This window comes from Sesamum indicum, linkage group LG8, assembly GCF_000512975.1.
Source record: "Sesamum indicum cultivar Zhongzhi No. 13 linkage group LG8, S_indicum_v1.0, whole genome shotgun sequence".
NCBI lineage: Eukaryota > Viridiplantae > Streptophyta > Magnoliopsida > Lamiales > Pedaliaceae > Sesamum > Sesamum indicum.
The window spans coordinates 8,927,616-8,944,573 of record NC_026152.1 but is presented as its reverse complement, the minus strand read 5'-3'; the positions used below and the strand labels follow the sequence as shown (position 1 = coordinate 8,944,573).

Here is a 16,958-nt window from a genome sequence, read left to right as displayed (position 1 = left end):
ACCACTCTTATATATACAGACAGCTCCACCCTCCAGTCCTTACTCAACAATTTCTGTCCATCCGGAGAAATGGGTCAGAAAGATGAGTCTCCAAGAACCACGATTCTATGCCTTGTGCTGCTCATCATACTCATGTCGGCAACGTCTTTGCCTAATTGTCTTGGCTGCCCCTCAGACGGCAGCCAATGCCGGAACTGCATCGTGAACCAGATGAAGACCGGCTGCCCGGGCTGCGTTCCCATCATGCAGTGCATGGCGCGGTGTCTGTGGGGCGGGTCGTCCCGTTCCAATTGTATCAAGAAATGTGATTGCAACGGTGGGTACCCGCGGCTGGCTGATTGCAGGAAGTGCTTGTCGCAGTGCAAATGCAGCTGTTCTGTGTCGGCTTAGATGAGTAGGTATGAGGTTTGTTAAGGAAATGATTTGCAGTTGGGTGTGTTGTATTGTGTGAAGTGCTCTATGTTGTAAGGATTTCATTTACTTGTGAAGGTTGTCTTGTGTATATGTGTAGTTTGTAGGTGCAAGAAAATAAAGACTGAGGGAGCTGGATATGATGAGATAGGGTTTAAGTCCCTGCAGAGTACAATGCAGACCAACAGCCAGCAGTGAAGATTTCTGTTTGTTCAGTGAACACTCATAAAAGATCAACATAACTGGACCAAACAAAAGAGAAATCTAGCTTACATTAGTACAAGCATAGCAGACATTTCGCCTGTTATGCTATCAATCATTTGAAATCAATTTTTTTTTTAAACTTATCTATTCGAATGCGAACAGAGACGAGAGCAATCCCCCTTTTCATTTCTATATACTAGTTGTCGTGACATGTTGTTCCTTACATACATACAATGAATAATTGTATGTGCCCTGGAACTCCGCCAAGTTCATTATTAATATACAAGTTTCAAGTTTTATATATATATATGTTGTCCAAATTCATATATAGTAGCTAGTTTTATGAATCAAATCAACTCAGTCTGTTCCTAAATGAGGATACATACAAATTTAATTCGGATTTTGTGATTTGCCCAACACATCTTTATTATGGTTTAATTATCTGGTGAGTGGCAGCAGTAATTTTTATCATGAATGAATAGGTTCAATGTACATGGACGGGATTCGGGACTTCCACCAACTCCCCCATCACTCACCTCACGCTCTCCAGTCTCCACGTACATCCCTGCCCATAAAAGAAGTAAAAATCGTGAGTTAGATCTTCCAAGACTGTGGGACGCGACTATCTATATGAACAAAACAAGAATCGTGTTATACTTTTATTTTCTTTTTAAATAATTTTAAAATTAAAATTAAATTATTTCACTCAATTTGCTGACTCACTTACTTATCACTCGCCCATCCCGTAGAAAATAGCTGGGGGAAGGAAAGAAAAAAAACACACACACACACACAATTTTAATTCTGGTGGTGGTGTTTTTGTTTCTACATGAAATTCTTTTTTAGAATTTTACTACTTTTTTCAGTTAATTTAGTTGAAAAAATGCATGTGACTTGCAAAATATTTACTTAAATTGCTGTTTTAATCCTATAATTTAGAGGGTAGGCACTTTTTGCCATATAAGAATTGATTTACAAAATTAAAATTACAACTTAACATTTGAGTTTTTTGGTCAATTGACTAAAATTGCCCAAATTTCAAGTTATAAGACTAAATTGCAAAAATTAATTCGTACAAAACCAAAACTGCTACCCTACTAAAATTATAATTTTTTTCCCAAAAAAAGGGAAAAAGAAAAATGACCCCATTTTTTGACTCAATTATGTACTTACTAAAATCTCCCTAAACATAAATAAATATCTTATTGCATGATTAATCAATTAAATTAACTATTCCTTTTATATATGTGAGAAATAATTTAATTAATAATTAAAAAAAAATAGTATCCAGTAGCATAAAAACTGATTGAATAATTAATAATATATAAGTTTCAAAAAAATGAATTGTAGAAATTGTGCTGCAAATTAGTTATAATAAATAATAAGCTTATTAGTAATCCAAATAATTGAGATTAACTGAATTTCAGCCAATTAGCAAAATCTTCAATTCGGGTTTTACATAAACCTGGATAATCTGTTCCATTAATTACATCCATCTATCCTTAATTACCTGCTCAAACCCGGATAACAACAGTTGTTGCATTCTTCTCATGCGTGAATTATCATCACAAAGCCGGTCAGATTACTTACTGAACTTGGTCGCTTTTCCACGCCAGGTTCATTGTCTACCTAAACTTAACTGTTAAACAAAAATAATACATCAGACGAACGTTTACGTGTAGGTGCATTTTATCTACCTTATATTCGTATATGTATATATATACGTCTATTCTACGTCGTCAAGATGTCTTCATTCACACACTTCACTCTCCATTTCTTCCACATCTACGCAGAAGCATTCAAATTGATGTCAACATCGTTTCACCATTATAGCGGCGCTGTGGCGGCATCCATGGTCATCGCAACTGCCTGCCTTTTTCTCTCTTTATAAGCAGGAACCTGTAAGGTTCGTCTTCATACGCTCTCTACTAAAACTGATCGAGTTTAGAGGGAAGAAATAAATATTTGAGGAGGAGGGGTGAATAATTGAGCAGAAATGATGAGAATTCCGGTGAAATTTGAACGGGTTGCGGCGGCTTTCGGCGAGGCGGGGAGGGTTAGGTCCTGCGAGAGCAGCGGGAGCGAGCACTCGGCGGATTTGTCTGATCTCGTGAATTCGTTTTTTGAGAGGGAAATTAGGGAGCAGAGGAAGAGGGAGGATCATCAAGTTGATTTTGGTAAGGATGGGAATGGGGGTGATGATGATGATGAGGTGGAGAGCAACTCCCGGGATTTTGAATCGCGGGATTCCTTGAAGGATTTATTTGAATTTGAGAACGACGCCTTTAAGAGAAGCGTCCATGCAGAGGTGGAGAAGGCGTATGGAGAAATTGGCGGAGGCAAGAGCTCGTCGCCGGATTTTAATCGGCGGTTAATGGCTCGGTTGCGTACCGCTGGGTTTGACGCCGGTGAGTTTCATCTCATAATTTAGTTAATTAACGTGTTCATCATTTCATTGACTTTTGGCATTATCTAATTTCATTGCGTTGTAAAACCTACAGGTCTTTGCAAATCAAAGTGGGAGAAAAGCGGCCGCTGCCCGCCGGGAAACTACGAGTACATCGACGTCAACACCGGCGGAACACGGTATATAATTGAAATCCACCTCGCCGGAGAGTTCACAATCGCTCGTCCAACCGGTGGCTACGCCTCATTGCTGGAAGATTTCCCGCAAATATTTGTGGGGAAACCGGATGACCTGAAGCAGGTGGTGAGAATAATGTGCAGAGCCATTAAAAGTTCCATGAAAAGCGTGGGCATCCACGTGCCGCCGTGGCGCCGCCCCGCCTATATGCAGTCCAAGTGGTTCGGCTACTACAAACGAACCACTAATGAAATCCCAAGCTGGAAAGGTCCGAAGGTCGGCGGCGGCGCCGGGAAGAAAACGGTGGGTTTCGCAGCGGTAGAGGGAATTAGGTTCTATTGCAGAGAGGATTTTGCTGCCAAGAATGGTGTTAGAATCGGAAACTTGGCCAAGGAAATGCTGTTATGACATTTGTGCCACCATTGTGCACAAGTTCTTAGAGGGGAATTATAGTTCAGGCAAGATTGAACTAATTACGTGATATATTTATTATGTAATTATTTTGATAAGACTGAAGCAGATTGGGGTATACATTTAATGCGTAATTATTTTGATAAGATGGAAGCGGATTCGGGTTTTTCAAGCTACTGATTTAAACAAGAAGGGTGGGGGCTGGAAATGTATGAATGTTAATATTGTCATTGTGTTGTAGATAGGTAGCTGTGAAGACAGGAATTTGAGGAAGCCTTGGAGTGATTGTTATGTTGTTCCCAGATGAGAACAATTTTTGTAATTTATGTTCCTATTGCTTTACCAAATGATGAAATATTTTGGAAATATGATGACTAATTTTATGATTAAATGTGGCTTGTCTTGGTATGTATATCGAGTTTAGTCAAGTATTTTTTTTCAGAGAGAAATTAAAATTAATTTTTTAATTACTTTTTCATGATTTATCTTTAAATTTAATTAAGAGAGTTTAAGGAATTTTGGGTGAGTTTATATTTATTTTTTATAAGATTTTTTAATATTCATGAAATGTTACATAATATCTAATCATTTTTTTAATGAAAATACAAGATCTAGAATAATATATTGAGATCTATATAATTTCTTTTTAGAAAAATAAAAAAGTTTTTAACTAAACTTTTTGACAAGTTTACTAATTTTATTATGTTAATTACTAAGTTTACATGACCTACACCAATTGTATCTTACCCAAATTATTATAAATTACTTGCAACCAGTGCACACGGTTTCCACGCACATGAATTTTAAGTGTAAATAAAAGATATAATTTTTTTTTCTAATCGTAAATAAAATAGAAATGTATCATTTAATCAAAATAATATAAATTACATATTCTTTTATTTTAGCAAACACAATTTACAATAAAAATTTTAATATACATTAAAATTAATGTGTTTAAATTATGTACACGCGATGCATAAACCAGTAAAAATATTATTATATATTAATCAATATTGTTAAATTAATTTGTAAACTCATATGCAGTCCTCGCAAGCATAACATTTGTTTTACTTGTAAATAAAATAAAATTATACAATTATTATTTAAGTGCAGATTGTTTGTATAAATAGATTGAATTGTATATTTTACATTTGAGTGTGCACAAATTGTATAATTATAAATTTTTAATTCTAATCATTCATTATACTAAATATCATGGTTTGATGTTGTTAAGGGATATACGAAATCACATATATAAATTAGGAAAAAAAATGCAGTCAACCCTTTATGATATTGTAAATGAGTAAATTACCCTTTTATGAAAAAATAAATAGTGATTTATCTTCATGTATTTTTTAAAATACAACAATTTATCCCCCTATGATTTTTAAAACGAAGCAATTTACCTCTCTATATCTTTTTCAGATGAAGGTAATGTGGCCATTTTTAATATCATAGGTGTAAATTGTTATCCACCCTATAAATTAGTATATTACATTAACATTGGAACATGTGATATAAAAAATGCTTGGATAACTCAATTAAAGATTCAAATATGTATAACTAAGTCTTTTTTAGTGAAAAATATATATTTTAAATTTTACATAAATTTTTATAGAAAAACAAAAATTAATTTAGAATGCATATAATTAAACAAAAATTCTCCATTTCCTTGACAAAGATTTATTTTTTTAAAAACAAAATAGAAATTCAATTGATTTAACGTGTACTTTAATATTAAATAAGAGCACCCTTTCTTCTACTTTTTCTTTTCTTTCAAAATTTTTTTATTTTTTAACATTATTTGATTTTGTTTTTAATTTTCTCCTTTAGGTCACCATACTACCCCTCTTCTCAACTTACACTAACCTTAATTTCTTAAAAGTTGATTATTTTTTAATTAAAACACAATTTTAAAAATAAAAATGTACATAATAATGCACACCCATTGATCACTAGTATTAGATTAATTCTTAAATTTCCAAAAACATGAGCGCAAGGAATACTTCAAAATCAGAAATTAAAATTTTTAATATCCCTGTGCCATTTAATAATTTAACAAATTTATTATTTGAAATTTAAAACCTGTTTCCCCAAAATCTATTGCAATTTGGAAGTGAAGGCATAGTGCCGGAAAATCAAAGCAGTTAGTACTCCGCAAACTGCAAGTGCATTGGACGATTTATCTCAGAGAAGGGCCTCTCAGAATGGCTGAATCTCCTGCCATTTCACTCCTCTCACACAAATCAAAAACAATGTAAGCAAAAAACTAGTAAAACTATAGTTTTCAGAAAGTAGAAAGGAATGTGAGAAGTTCGGTAAGCAGATATGTCGACGATTGGGATTGAGAAATCCCAAGAAAACAACCGGCCAGTAAACTTCTCCGCTGAATATGGCTACAGCCGTTTTTGGCAAGTCAAGATCAAGGGTACTGCTTTTTCACCCTTCCTTGGAGTACATGTAGCCTTTCTCCATCAATTTGCAATAGAAATGCACAAAACAAAACACAAAATACAAAACACAAAACACAGACGAAATCAAAAGGTAATATGAAATTGAGGAGATGACAGAGTGATAATGGCATTGGCAGGGCAAGTCTGAGAGAAAGAGGGTATTTATTGTTGTTGAATACCGGAAAACCCTAGATTTTGGTGGCAGGCTTTTGAATGGGCCAGAACAGTCTCGTGGGCTTAGGATGACCGTTTGTTGGGCCTATCGCCTATTCTCCCTTCTTCATGCAATTCGGCTTTCTTCCATCCCCGTTTAGAATGAATTGGAATAGGAAGCATCATAAATCTGACAGGTCCTGCCTTTTTTCTTTTTATGTTATTTATTTTTAAATTTTAAAACAGCAATTAAAGTAAAAATATATTTATTCATTCATATTCTTCTTGAAAATATATTGATCCAACACTGCAGTGCATTATGAAACATAATCTCATTAACTAATCCAAATATATTTTCACTTTAAACAAAAATATATACAAAATTGAAAACACTTAAGTTTCTGTTGAAATCTGAAAATGAAACATAAACAAACAGGTCGCAACGCAATTTAACTTTTTTGCTACATATATCAGCTCAAGCGGGATGAAAATGGAGATAATATCACAAACACCTCTGCATAAATACATTAGTCACTCAAGGAGACAATACATGTTTAGCTCCCAAAATCCCTGATATCTTTTAGCATCATAATGGAGCAAAAAGCAGTAAAACTAGTTAAGGCCTCGACTTGACGTAAATGGCATACAAAAGCCGCCAATATTTCACACTCATCTGATGTAAAAAGCGCATCAATTTTGCGGGAATGATGAACTGAAGAGTCTGAGCCCCCCTGCCAAAATTTTTGACTCAACACTCAAGGTGATGCTATATTGTGCTATGCAGTTGTGGTGTGCTAAAAAAGATCATTGGGGTCTTCTTTGCTTCGGATGAGAGGAACACCGTCTTCTCGCCAGGTGATCCGCTCTTCACATAACGCTGCCACTACTTCTATGTACAATTTATGCTCCTGATCAAAACCAAGTGAGCATGTCAAGATAAAAACAATACAGAATCAGCCAAAACATGTTTCTTTAATTATCAAGTGACAAAGTTTGTTCACGTTTAGTATTCTTCAAAACAGGTTAATACTGGATACAAACAGTTAGATATGTAAGAGCCGAAATTGAATCTTTGCGAAATAAATAATTCACCCAGTAAGAATGAAAGACCTCGTGAAGAACCCTTGCAGCTAGCTCCTCAGCCGTGTCGTTAGCCAGCACAGGAACGACCCGTTGAGCAAGGATACGACCCGTATCATACTGCTCATCAACATAATGTATTGTAGGGCCAGAATACCTACATTAACAACAAAGGAATTTATTATAAGATACACGTTTATATATAGGAAAACTGAAGATTAAAGACGTCCTTATTTAGAAATTAGAGATAGCTAAACTTATAATTTTCACAGAATTTTATCACCATAGAATTCTAGTCCCCTGCAATTAAGAAGTTGGGCAGCCAATGGAAGATTTGAGGAGTCTTCATATAATTTTATACCTTGCCCCAGAAGCAATGACTGCTTTATGCACCTTCATACCATAATAACCTTTCCCACCAAATGCCGGAAGAAGTGACGGATGAATGTTCAATATGGATTTTGGGTAAGCCTGAACCAACTGAACTGGAATAAGTTTGAGATAACCAGCTAAAAGAATGAAGTCAACCTTGTAGGATCTGCATGTAAGATAGTATAACGTTGATGTTTCATTATCATAGTAAATCAGCAATAGATAGAAGGAAATACAACAGAACATGTTATACTGCTGAAATTTTGGATAGTACAAGGATCTTTCAGATTCTAATGAAGGTTTGAGCAACATATTAGAATTCTCATCATGTGTTTCAAGTAACATTTCCTCCAAACAAAATTTGATATCCAGAATCTATAGAATAAACAAAACTTAGCAGGATCGACATTTACCTTATAATCACTTTCTTTCCTTTCACTTTGAGCATGAAACAGGAAAAAATGAACTATGAATTAGCGTGAGGCTAGATGATCTATAAGTAGGAGCATCGGTCACAATTCACAAAGCTCCTTAGAACCCCAGATGGAATATCCAATGGAAAGTTGAACAGAATTAGGACGTATAAACATCTAAAACGCTCAACACACATTACATCAGTGTTCATAGCTTCCAATGAGATGAAGTCTGACCTAAGTGTAATTACAAGATCTTCGGCCGATAAAACATCTTGCCCATCTTTCCTCCTAGGAAAAACAACAACAGGAATCCCCTTATCCCGCGCATACTCTGCGCCCCCACAATCTGCATCATATGCAACCATTGGATTGCACAACTGGAGTCAGTAAATCAGAAAGATACCAATCAATTCATGATATATACATTCTAGTTGTCAGGAAACACTAACTTAGTCTTCACAAAACCATTAATAGAATCAAGAATTTTAATTACACACTAGAAACACACATCACTGGTAATTAATTCAATCCACTAGAAGAAAAAACAGATAAATACAGAAATTTAAATGAAATAGTACCATGTTTACTGGCTACCAAAACAACAACATCGCCATGAACAGACCCATTAAGAGTTGCCTCATAAATCGACCTAAAATTGGAGCCTCCACCTGATACAAAAACCGCCAGATTTTTCCGTCTAAGTTTCGGTTTTGGCTTCTCTTCTTCAACATCGGAAACCCCTTGGCGATCCATTATCTCAACGCTATTTCGACACTGTATGTTCCTCTTGGAGAGTAAAGTGTGTGAAGAAGAATAATGAATTCTCAGAGAAAGCCGCGTTGGAGTTCGAATCTTGGGCAGCACAGAAACCAAATGGTTTTCGGGGATCTGAATACAAGGAACTGATGAATGAAGAGAAGGGCGAAGAGCAACAGCTTGGGTTTCCATTGCAGCTCAAAATTAGCAGAAATTGTATGTAATGTGTATGGAGTTGGGGGGGTTTCATACTAATTTAGACAAAGTGGGTTTATAAATAGGTATTTTATTTGCGAAAAGAAAATAAAAAGAAACTTAGAGATAATAATTATTCTTATTTTAATTTAAGTGTAATAAATCAATAAACTTAAATTTTTTATATAAGTTTACAACAATAATCATTTTATTCACAAAAGTATTATGTTAGCATGAAATTTTTGTTTTTATTTATAATATTAATTTAAAATATAAAATATTATTTATTGTATAGAAAGAGAGACAGCTTATCACATTATTAAAAAAAGAAAATACGGAAGACAGTGAATAAAGGGAGACGATTACATACATACGGCGGCCGTATAGTCGCAAAACACTTCCCACTTACAACCAATCAGATTTAATACATACGCAGCGAGAGCGTCGGTATTTGATCTCTAAAACCAGTCAGGAAAAGCGCCACCGAGAATCACTACCACCGCCGCCACTTTTTATCAAATATGGAGGGAGTAGGGGCCAGGCTCGGGAGGTCATCGACCCGTTACGGCCCCACCACCGTTTTCACCGGTCCGGTTCGAAGGTGGAAGAAGAAGTGGGTTCACGTGCCGCCGCCTAATTCCAACCACCACCATCACACCGCAGCTAATGGAACCGTTAACGCAAGTAATGGCTCCTCTCATCTCTTGCTCTACAAGTGGACGCCCATGGCTCCCACCCAACCAAAAGATAGTAGCCACAACGATAGTAACGGTGGTAGTGATGACGCCAAGATCTCCAATAAAGACGACGGTGTCGCGGCAGAGGAGCTTCCAAAGAAGAAATTCAAGTATATTCCGGTATTATTCCGTAACATGACTTGATTACAATTTCGTTAATTCGTGTCGTGGTACCCGTTGCAAATGGATTCACCTGTATGCGGTGGATGTGGATTTGTTGTGTGGACGAGTTAAATCGAAGTGGAGATATCTACTTGACTGGGAAATATTCATGAATTCCTCAGTGGGTTTCTCTGTGGCTTAGGGCTTTTGAATGTTTGGTTGTTTAGGGTTTTTGATTTTGTATAGATTCGGAATTTTAGGGATCGATTTAAATTCATTGACTGAATTTTTGGCAGTTTGACTATGTGTCTTAACTCGGAAAATTTCCCTTTTTCTTTTTCAAAATTTTCAATTTTCTTCGTTATTTGCTGATTTCAGATGGTAATTTGTTTGGTATTCTGTTATTATTTTGATCACTTTCTCATCCCCAACTCTTAGCTTTTGTAGTTGAAGCTGTCAATGGTGTTGAACTAAGAATCTCAATTTTCCCCCTTCTTGAATACTTCCTCTGTTTTCTGGTAGTAAAAACTTGCTTTGTTTTGCACCAATGCTAAATCCTGGATTCCAAGATTTCTTTACATTTTATCTTCTGTTTTCTGGAATGATTTGATAGATCATTGTGCTCGAAGAACAAAAAAATGAGTCCTCAGAGCAGTTGGAGGATGAAAACGAGCCAATTGAAACTGAGGGAAACACAGTGGAGGCATCCTCCAAACGTGATGGATACGACGGAAAGCCCGACATCAATGATGTACCCATGGACGAAAACCAGGTGATTAGCATGCATGTTCTTTTCTCTTCTGCACTTGTTGTTCAATTGGCACAATACGGGCAATGGTGTATTGGTGAGATATTACTTGTTGAAATAGCTGTAGAAGTTGAGTGAACTTGTCAGTTGGATTCTTGTGTCAGGCTACAGAGAAGAATCCTGTAAAACGGCAGGATCTCAATGAAAGCACCTTGGATTTGAGTTTGGGGTTGAAGGCTCATGATGGTGAAAAGGAATCGAAATCAAAGGCGAACAAATTTAAAGACGGTCAAGCACAGTAAATGAGCAGCATGCTCGTGGGATCGTGTGCGTTGCTTGATTCAAGCTAAAGACTATGAGGACCGTTTGGCCACCCAAGAACACGGGTGCTCAAGACGAGTAATTCGAAGCAACTTGTGGCTGTAATTTTAGGTTTCATTTTGCAGCATCCCCTGTTGGAAGTGATTGCCATTTGTATGATGTCATCTCCTCGGGGATGACATCAATATTTTTTACTCTAATGATAGATTAAAATTTTCATAGTAATATTAAGTTGTTTATTGTGTAATGAAAACTACCACGAGCTCGACTGTAAATGATTCCAGTCCAGCAGTTAGGCCGCTAGATTTCCTTCTTTTCTTATGTACTCAAACATTATGCACTTGATTGCTCCTCTGTGGAGTAGATGAGAAAAGTCTTTTTGATGACATAATTTGATGCTTTTAGCTCTTGTTTTCTTTTCTTTTTAGGTAACAATAAATTGCATATTAATGATAAAATAGTACAAGTACATGATACATCAATCATCCAGCCAAACTATTCTGAATTCTCCATATCCTAACTACTGCAACCATAGCAATGTTCTGCTTCTCATCACAAAGGAATTTATTCCATTTGCGTGCATAGCCACCACCTCTGGATACCTTCAAAACCCCTGCTATTGCTTTCTTGCCAGATATGATGAATGAAGCTGTCTGCATGCTGCATCAACCCAGTGCTCGCTTTGCAGCCCCCATAATACACCTTGAGACCAATTAGCATAAAGCCACAACAATCTCACCTGCCTGCTGCAATATGTGATTCATACATTTAGAACAAATTTGAAGGTTTATCTATTTTATAATCAAAGAGGAATTAATAACTATATTCTCCTATTTTTTTAATTATTAATTGTGTCGACTTCTTAAATTATAATTATTTTGCACTTTATGATGAGTTAATTTAAGTTCATAAAATGATTAAAAAAAATTTCACTTTGTATTGACAAATATTAATTTAATATCTTATTTTATACATTTAACAAAAATTTCCTGGTAAGTATTAAAATTTCGGACCATTCCTTCAATAATTTCTAGGGCTTATTTAGTTAGCCATCTGAAAATATTCTACGGGGTTAAAGCGGAAAAACCCACATTTCTGAAAGCGACGACGTTTATAGGAGCAAACTGCCGTCGCCGGTGACATAAGCGTGCATGGATCGGCAGAGCCAGACCACTTCATTGCAACGACTGCAAAACGTCGAAAAGGTAATTTCTTCATACCTCTGAGTAACTATTATGACAAACTTTTTACCTAGTACATTTCGTGAATTGAAGTCAGTAGTTCCGATTACGTATGAAGTTTACGGTCTTGTATTGCCAGAAAATTGTAAGGGTGTTGGAGCTAGCTGGTTCGGTGATGGATGAAATGGCAAACCCTAGTGGGCCCAGAAAGGATCTTGTTAACAGCCATTGCACTGAGTTCATGCAATTAGTGAAGGTTCAATTTTTCACTTTTTTCCTTCTTTTCCAAGTTGATCGTGTTTGACTTTTTCCCTTAGGCAATTTTTCCGATTCTTCGATTAGAGTATGTAAATGGAGAAATTTTGGGCTTTTTCATTTTTTATGATTTTGGGGTTAGGAATCTGAGGGAGGTTCTCATTTGATTCGTTTAAATAGGATACTCAGATGACGCTGCGGGAGGAAATTAAAAGCGCCTGTGATTATCGTCCGTTTGAGAAGTGCGACTATGCTCCTCGAATATCGAATGAGATTTCGTGCAAGAAACTGGAACACGTCATTGCACAGTTGGATGAGATGAAACAATCGATTGAGGAATATGGCGATGCAGCTTGAGGTTACACATTGTGAATTGTAAGTATGCTTGCACAATGTCTTAAACCTTTTGGTGAAATTTAGGATTTTGGATGCTTGTCTCGTGTTTCGACAGCATTGATCCGTGGAGATGTAAGTTACTAAGTTCTGTTGAATTTGGGAAACATGTAAAAATCTGGAAACAGGCTAAGTTTTCAGGGAATTTGAATATGTAATAACATGCATGTTCTACTGAAGTGGAGTGTGTTCATAGTTTGTAGCAGATGGCATCACAAATTCACATGAAAACTGTTTTTACTCAGAGATTATTCATGAATCTTCTCTGTTTTTAATTGTTCTATGTTCTTCTTCGTATATCCTTCTCCCACATTCAAGAATTTCATTACATTTTCATATGTCTTTCTCAGTTTCCTTGCATTTTTATCATATGATCAGAGCTAATATTAGAGATTTACACTGGAACTAGAGGTAGCGGATATCATCTTATGAACCCATCCTAATGAATCTTGATCCGTATGATTGAAGAATATAGTAATACAACTGATAGGTCCAGCCTCTTTATTGCCCTAATCTCGCTGGCTTTTCTCATAATACTGTTTGCTTGCCACAGTAAATTTATTCTGGGGAAGGGAAGCTAAAATAGGGAAACATGTAAACTCTGATGAAAGCCACATTAACAAGAATTTGTGCACTAAAAATAACAAGCATTGGCAACATACACTGTTAACTACTTGGTTCTCTTGCTTACAGCATCAGTAATTAGTAATGTTCCGATGAATTGCTCATGCCACAAGCTCTAATTGTCAAGAGATGCCAGTGAGCTGGCTTGGTCGGAAACTGCTAAAACACTTGTTATATACATATTTGAAATGATAAATCTATCAACTTTGCTTAAGTTGAACAAGAGCAGAATACAGTAATAGTACCATATGTCTAGGTGGAGTCAGGCATGTACAGGTATGGATGAACTCATGGATACACAACCTTTTAAGCGTTCAATAATGGCGTTTCGACTGACAAGCGGTGAGTGGAGAGTTAGAGGGAGTCCCTCCTTTACGCACTCATCATATTTTTCTAGTGCACATACGATTTCACTGAAATCTGGACGCTTGGAAGGGTTTGTTGCCCAGCAGCGCTTTATGAGGTGAGCAAGTGCAGGTTGACAGCTTGCTGGTAATGGCGGTCGCTCGTTCTGCAAAAAGGTTGAGGAAGATGAGACAATTATGTAAGCTTTGTTTAAGTATTTCATAGATTTGTTTGTAGAACTGAACTATTTATCAGCAGATAACTGGAGAATTGGTCGAAATTGGTGCATCCTGTGTTCAATTTCTCTTTATGTCAGTCTTAAAGGAATATTACTCGCATTCAGTCTAAATCTTACTGACACTAGAAATTCCTCTGCATTACCACTTTTAATAACTAAATGTAGCAGAACTCAGCTTAAAGCGTACAATACTCATAAACCAGATACCTATGTTGTCTAACTAGAAGAACATCTAGGTCACAACATACCCCTCTTCATCTAGAAAGCAAAAAATGCAAAAATCTATAGAACATCAAATGGAATTTACAAATCTAACCTTTTCGGCCACAGCAAAAGCAGCTTGCACCGGAGTCATTCCTTGAAAAGGAAGCAAAGCTGTGGTAAGTTCCCATAGCACAATCCCAAAACTATACACATCAACTTTCCGAGTGCAAGGTTTCTCCTTGATCATCTCTGGTGCCATCCAACGGTAAGTCCCCTTGTTTCCTTTTGTTTCCCGGCACTGCGTCTCCAAACAAGATGTGCCAAAATCTGCAACCTTAACTCGCATCTCATCATTTAAAAGCAGATTGTTTGATTTCAGGTCTCTGTGAATCACCCCTTGTGAATGAAGATACTCCATTCCACGTGATATATCGAGAGCTAACCTTAAAATTGTCTCAGTCGAAAGGGAATACGGCTCTTTCTTGTTGAGATACATCCTTAGAGTCCCTTGTGACATGTACTCTGTAATAATACAGTATACTGGAGGCTTCTTACAAGCAGCAATAAACTGCAGATAAGGAATAGGCAACTCTGTAAGAAACTTTACCAACTAATCAGATGATATCTTGTATTAACACAAAAGTTGTTACTAGTACTCGAAGACTACAAGGAAACCTAACCTGAACTATATTGGGATGATATAGACGCGAAAGCAGGGCAACCTCTCTCTTAAATTGCTGCTCAAGCAAAGATCTGGTTTCTTCCTTATGAGTTGGAATCCTGACCATTTTCACTGCAACTGCTCTCTGCTTGTAGATTCCTCTGTAGATTCTACTATGTGCTCCAGAAGCAAACTTGTTGCCTATGAACAACTGGGAAAGATCGGCTGTCCACTCCTCTCGTTCCTCGTTAGATGCTTCCCAAGTTTCAACATTCTCGGATTCCAAAATCATGGACCATGATTCTAAACTGTCGAATCTCTTCCTCTCCATGTTGTCTGTGTCGATGTTTAACTGGCTTCTTGAAGATGAAGGAATTGACAAAGATTTGCTCTTTGTCTTCCGCAGGCGGAACGGGTTGAAACATGATGTAGCCATTTAAGAAGTTTGAGTCTTTCTTCAGCTTTCTGGATTGGGAACTGTCAAAACACACTATCACGAGGCATTCTCCTTCTGAAGGTGTGCATTGATTTCAGGAAGTGCATGAACTGATTCAAAAACATGAGTTCGAGCAAAAAACACAGGGAAATTATTATGGGGTTTCATTTATCAGTCGATGGCAGCTCCGTGTTCAAGAACTTCTGGATGTTCAGAAGAGAAACCCTATGACAACCCCACAACAGACTTTGGACAGAAAAACAAAGATTTCATGAGAACATCAGAAGCAGCTAAGAATTTTCACGGCGATCGTGAAATCAAAGATTTCATGGAATGAAGGGGTTGAAAAACAAAAGTAAAAATGCAGATTCTGCAGAAAGGAAGAGGGATTTTGTGTGTTGGGCTGGCATATAACCAGAATAGACGTAAAGTAGTTTGTTTGGCAGAAGAAGATGAACTCAAAGCAGAGTTTTCAGGGGTGTCCCGTGAATTCTTGTTTCTAAAGTATAGTTTCTCTCTCTCTCTCACACTGTGTGTGTAGAGAGAGAGAGAGGGAGAGGGAGAGAGAGAGAGAGAAAGAGCGAGCGAGCTGTAATTTCCAAAAGGGAATCATCTCTCCAGTTTTCCTGAGTTGATTTTAGAGGCCACAGCTTCAAAAGTTAGAGCACTTTATGCTCCAGACCACATTGGATTTCAGACATTTACATATGGGGAGAAGTGCTAGTAATTACACCCTTAATTAAATTCGAAAATGCTGAATTCTTCTACAGTGTCTGAGCAAATTGCAAGAACCATACGTGGCTCACTGGTTTCACGAATAAAGTTGTAGGATGACTTTAATAGGATTGTGGGTGTCTTGCATTTTTCTCTTTCACACAACGCTTTATCTCATGTTGCATGATTGATCTTCCTCACAGGATTGATGGTAATGAATTATTCGTCCAAAGTTGGGAACAAAACACTTTGCGTAATAGTCCAATGGCATCTGAGTCTTTCCTTAAACAGTTTGATCCATTACTTTAATGAATTAAGACATGATAAAGGAAAGTATACGAGACTGCACTAACGACTTTTGCTTTATCAATTCAAATAGTTATAATAATGTGGAATCCTGATTTATCCAGGACCCCAAGTGATCCCGAGTGTAGTCCGACCGAGTGTTGGGAATTTAAGAAAAGAAATTAATCATTAAGTTCGTTGGGTGGTTCTTAACGAGAACCTTTAACTGCCTAATTCAATTCTTGAGATAACAAAAGATGTACCATTACCTACAATAATTATTGGGTATTTATAGAGCCATATTTTTGTAGGGGTATGAATCCACGTGGAGTGATCTCGATATCTTTGGTCAGTTGGGAAACCTAACTTAGCTAAAAAAACACTCGAATTTTAGTGTTTTTTGGATATTTTGGTCTTTTTGCAGGGTTGACAGATATATCCAATTAATGATCGATTACAATTTGTTATTGTTAAAGTTTGGATTGAATTTAACTAGATTTAAGTTAGATGTGTAATAAAGTTGAGAATATTTGTCATGCGATTAATACATAAATTATAATTATATAATAATGATTGATTGAGCGCAATGCATTCAAAATTTTCCATCATAATCTATGTTAAAACTTAAAAGTGTAACGGCGTGAGGAGGGCACTGACAATGGGAGCAAGTTGGTTGTGT

The 16,958-nt window shown here is 36.6% G+C and overlaps 5 protein-coding genes across 8 annotated transcripts; 3 read left to right on the top strand and 2 right to left on the bottom strand.

Annotated features, from left to right (window-relative positions):
- Positions 2,359–3,999, top strand: LOC105168020. Its single transcript, XM_011087927.2, has 2 exons — positions 2,359–3,023; positions 3,117–3,999. Exons 1-2 carry the CDS (start codon positions 2,612–2,614, stop codon positions 3,605–3,607), a joined length of 903 nt encoding a protein of 300 aa, XP_011086229.1. The 5' UTR covers positions 2,359–2,611; the 3' UTR covers positions 3,608–3,999.
- Positions 6,654–9,108, bottom strand: LOC105168019 (phosphoribosylglycinamide formyltransferase, chloroplastic-like). Of its 2 annotated transcripts, none has more exons than XM_011087925.2 (5): positions 8,663–9,108; positions 8,319–8,430; positions 7,658–7,834; positions 7,309–7,453; positions 6,654–7,124 (listed from the first exon to the last, which is right to left on the bottom strand). In XM_011087925.2, exons 1-5 carry the CDS (start codon positions 9,030–9,032, stop codon positions 7,011–7,013), a joined length of 918 nt encoding a protein of 305 aa, XP_011086227.1. In that variant the 5' UTR covers positions 9,033–9,108; the 3' UTR covers positions 6,654–7,010. The 2 variants fall into 2 exon arrangements, with proteins under 2 accessions (XP_011086227.1, XP_011086228.1); XM_011087926.2 differs by having other exon boundaries at positions 7,327–7,453; positions 8,663–9,107.
- Positions 9,449–11,334, top strand: LOC105168018. Its single transcript, XM_011087924.2, has 3 exons — positions 9,449–9,892; positions 10,488–10,646; positions 10,787–11,334. Exons 1-3 carry the CDS (start codon positions 9,557–9,559, stop codon positions 10,922–10,924), a joined length of 633 nt encoding a protein of 210 aa, XP_011086226.1. The 5' UTR covers positions 9,449–9,556; the 3' UTR covers positions 10,925–11,334.
- LOC105168016 (mediator of RNA polymerase II transcription subunit 11) lies at positions 11,971–13,790 on the top strand. 3 transcript variants are annotated; one of them, XM_020695586.1, is made up of 4 exons: positions 11,978–12,148; positions 12,264–12,380; positions 12,560–12,754; positions 13,653–13,790. In XM_020695586.1, the coding sequence occupies exons 1-3, from the start codon at positions 12,095–12,097 to the stop codon at positions 12,734–12,736; spliced, it is 348 nt and encodes a 115-aa protein (XP_020551245.1). In that variant the 5' UTR covers positions 11,978–12,094; the 3' UTR covers positions 12,737–12,754; positions 13,653–13,790. The 3 variants fall into 3 exon arrangements, with proteins under 3 accessions (XP_011086224.1, XP_020551245.1, XP_011086223.1); XM_011087922.2 differs by lacking the exon at positions 13,653–13,790 and having other exon boundaries at positions 11,971–12,148; positions 12,569–13,047; XM_011087921.2 differs by lacking the exon at positions 13,653–13,790 and having other exon boundaries at positions 12,560–13,047.
- On the bottom strand, positions 13,389–16,181 carry LOC105168017 (serine/threonine-protein kinase HT1). Its single transcript, XM_011087923.2, has 3 exons — positions 14,864–16,181; positions 14,296–14,751; positions 13,389–13,907 (listed from the first exon to the last, which is right to left on the bottom strand). Exons 1-3 carry the CDS (start codon positions 15,278–15,280, stop codon positions 13,659–13,661), a joined length of 1,122 nt encoding a protein of 373 aa, XP_011086225.1. The 5' UTR covers positions 15,281–16,181; the 3' UTR covers positions 13,389–13,658.

What these genes read in the sequence shown, in the direction of transcription:
- LOC105168019 (XM_011087925.2), bottom strand. Translation starts at nt 9,032, where the DNA reads ATGGAAACCCAAGCTGTTGCTCTTCGCCCTTCTCTTCATTCATCAGTT. An exon ending in TTTGGTAGCCAGTAAACATG is followed by an intron (nt 8,431 to 8,662) that starts GTACTATTTCAT and finishes CATATGATGCAG; the next exon opens with ATTGTGGGGGCGCAGAGTAT. An exon ending in GATCTTGTAATTACACTTAG is followed by an intron (nt 7,835 to 8,318) that starts GTCAGACTTCAT and finishes TCTTACATGCAG; the next exon opens with ATCCTACAAGGTTGACTTCA.
- LOC105168018 (XM_011087924.2), top strand. Translation starts at nt 9,557, where the DNA reads ATGGAGGGAGTAGGGGCCAGGCTCGGGAGGTCATCGACCCGTTACGGC. An exon ending in AGAAATTCAAGTATATTCCG is followed by an intron (nt 9,893 to 10,487) that starts GTATTATTCCGT and finishes ATGATTTGATAG; the next exon opens with ATCATTGTGCTCGAAGAACA. An exon ending in TACCCATGGACGAAAACCAG is followed by an intron (nt 10,647 to 10,786) that starts GTGATTAGCATG and finishes TTCTTGTGTCAG; the next exon opens with GCTACAGAGAAGAATCCTGT.
- LOC105168016 (XM_020695586.1), top strand. Translation starts at nt 12,095, where the DNA reads ATGGATCGGCAGAGCCAGACCACTTCATTGCAACGACTGCAAAACGTC. An exon ending in GACTGCAAAACGTCGAAAAG is followed by an intron (nt 12,149 to 12,263) that starts GTAATTTCTTCA and finishes TTGTATTGCCAG; the next exon opens with AAAATTGTAAGGGTGTTGGA. An exon ending in AGTTCATGCAATTAGTGAAG is followed by an intron (nt 12,381 to 12,559) that starts GTTCAATTTTTC and finishes TCGTTTAAATAG; the next exon opens with GATACTCAGATGACGCTGCG.
- LOC105168020 (XM_011087927.2), top strand. Translation starts at nt 2,612, where the DNA reads ATGATGAGAATTCCGGTGAAATTTGAACGGGTTGCGGCGGCTTTCGGC. An exon ending in TACCGCTGGGTTTGACGCCG is followed by an intron (nt 3,024 to 3,116) that starts GTGAGTTTCATC and finishes TAAAACCTACAG; the next exon opens with GTCTTTGCAAATCAAAGTGG.
- LOC105168017 (XM_011087923.2), bottom strand. Translation starts at nt 15,280, where the DNA reads ATGGCTACATCATGTTTCAACCCGTTCCGCCTGCGGAAGACAAAGAGC. An exon ending in ATCATCCCAATATAGTTCAG is followed by an intron (nt 14,752 to 14,863) that starts GTTAGGTTTCCT and finishes CCTTATCTGCAG; the next exon opens with TTTATTGCTGCTTGTAAGAA. An exon ending in CTTTTGCTGTGGCCGAAAAG is followed by an intron (nt 13,908 to 14,295) that starts GTTAGATTTGTA and finishes ACCTTTTTGCAG; the next exon opens with AACGAGCGACCGCCATTACC.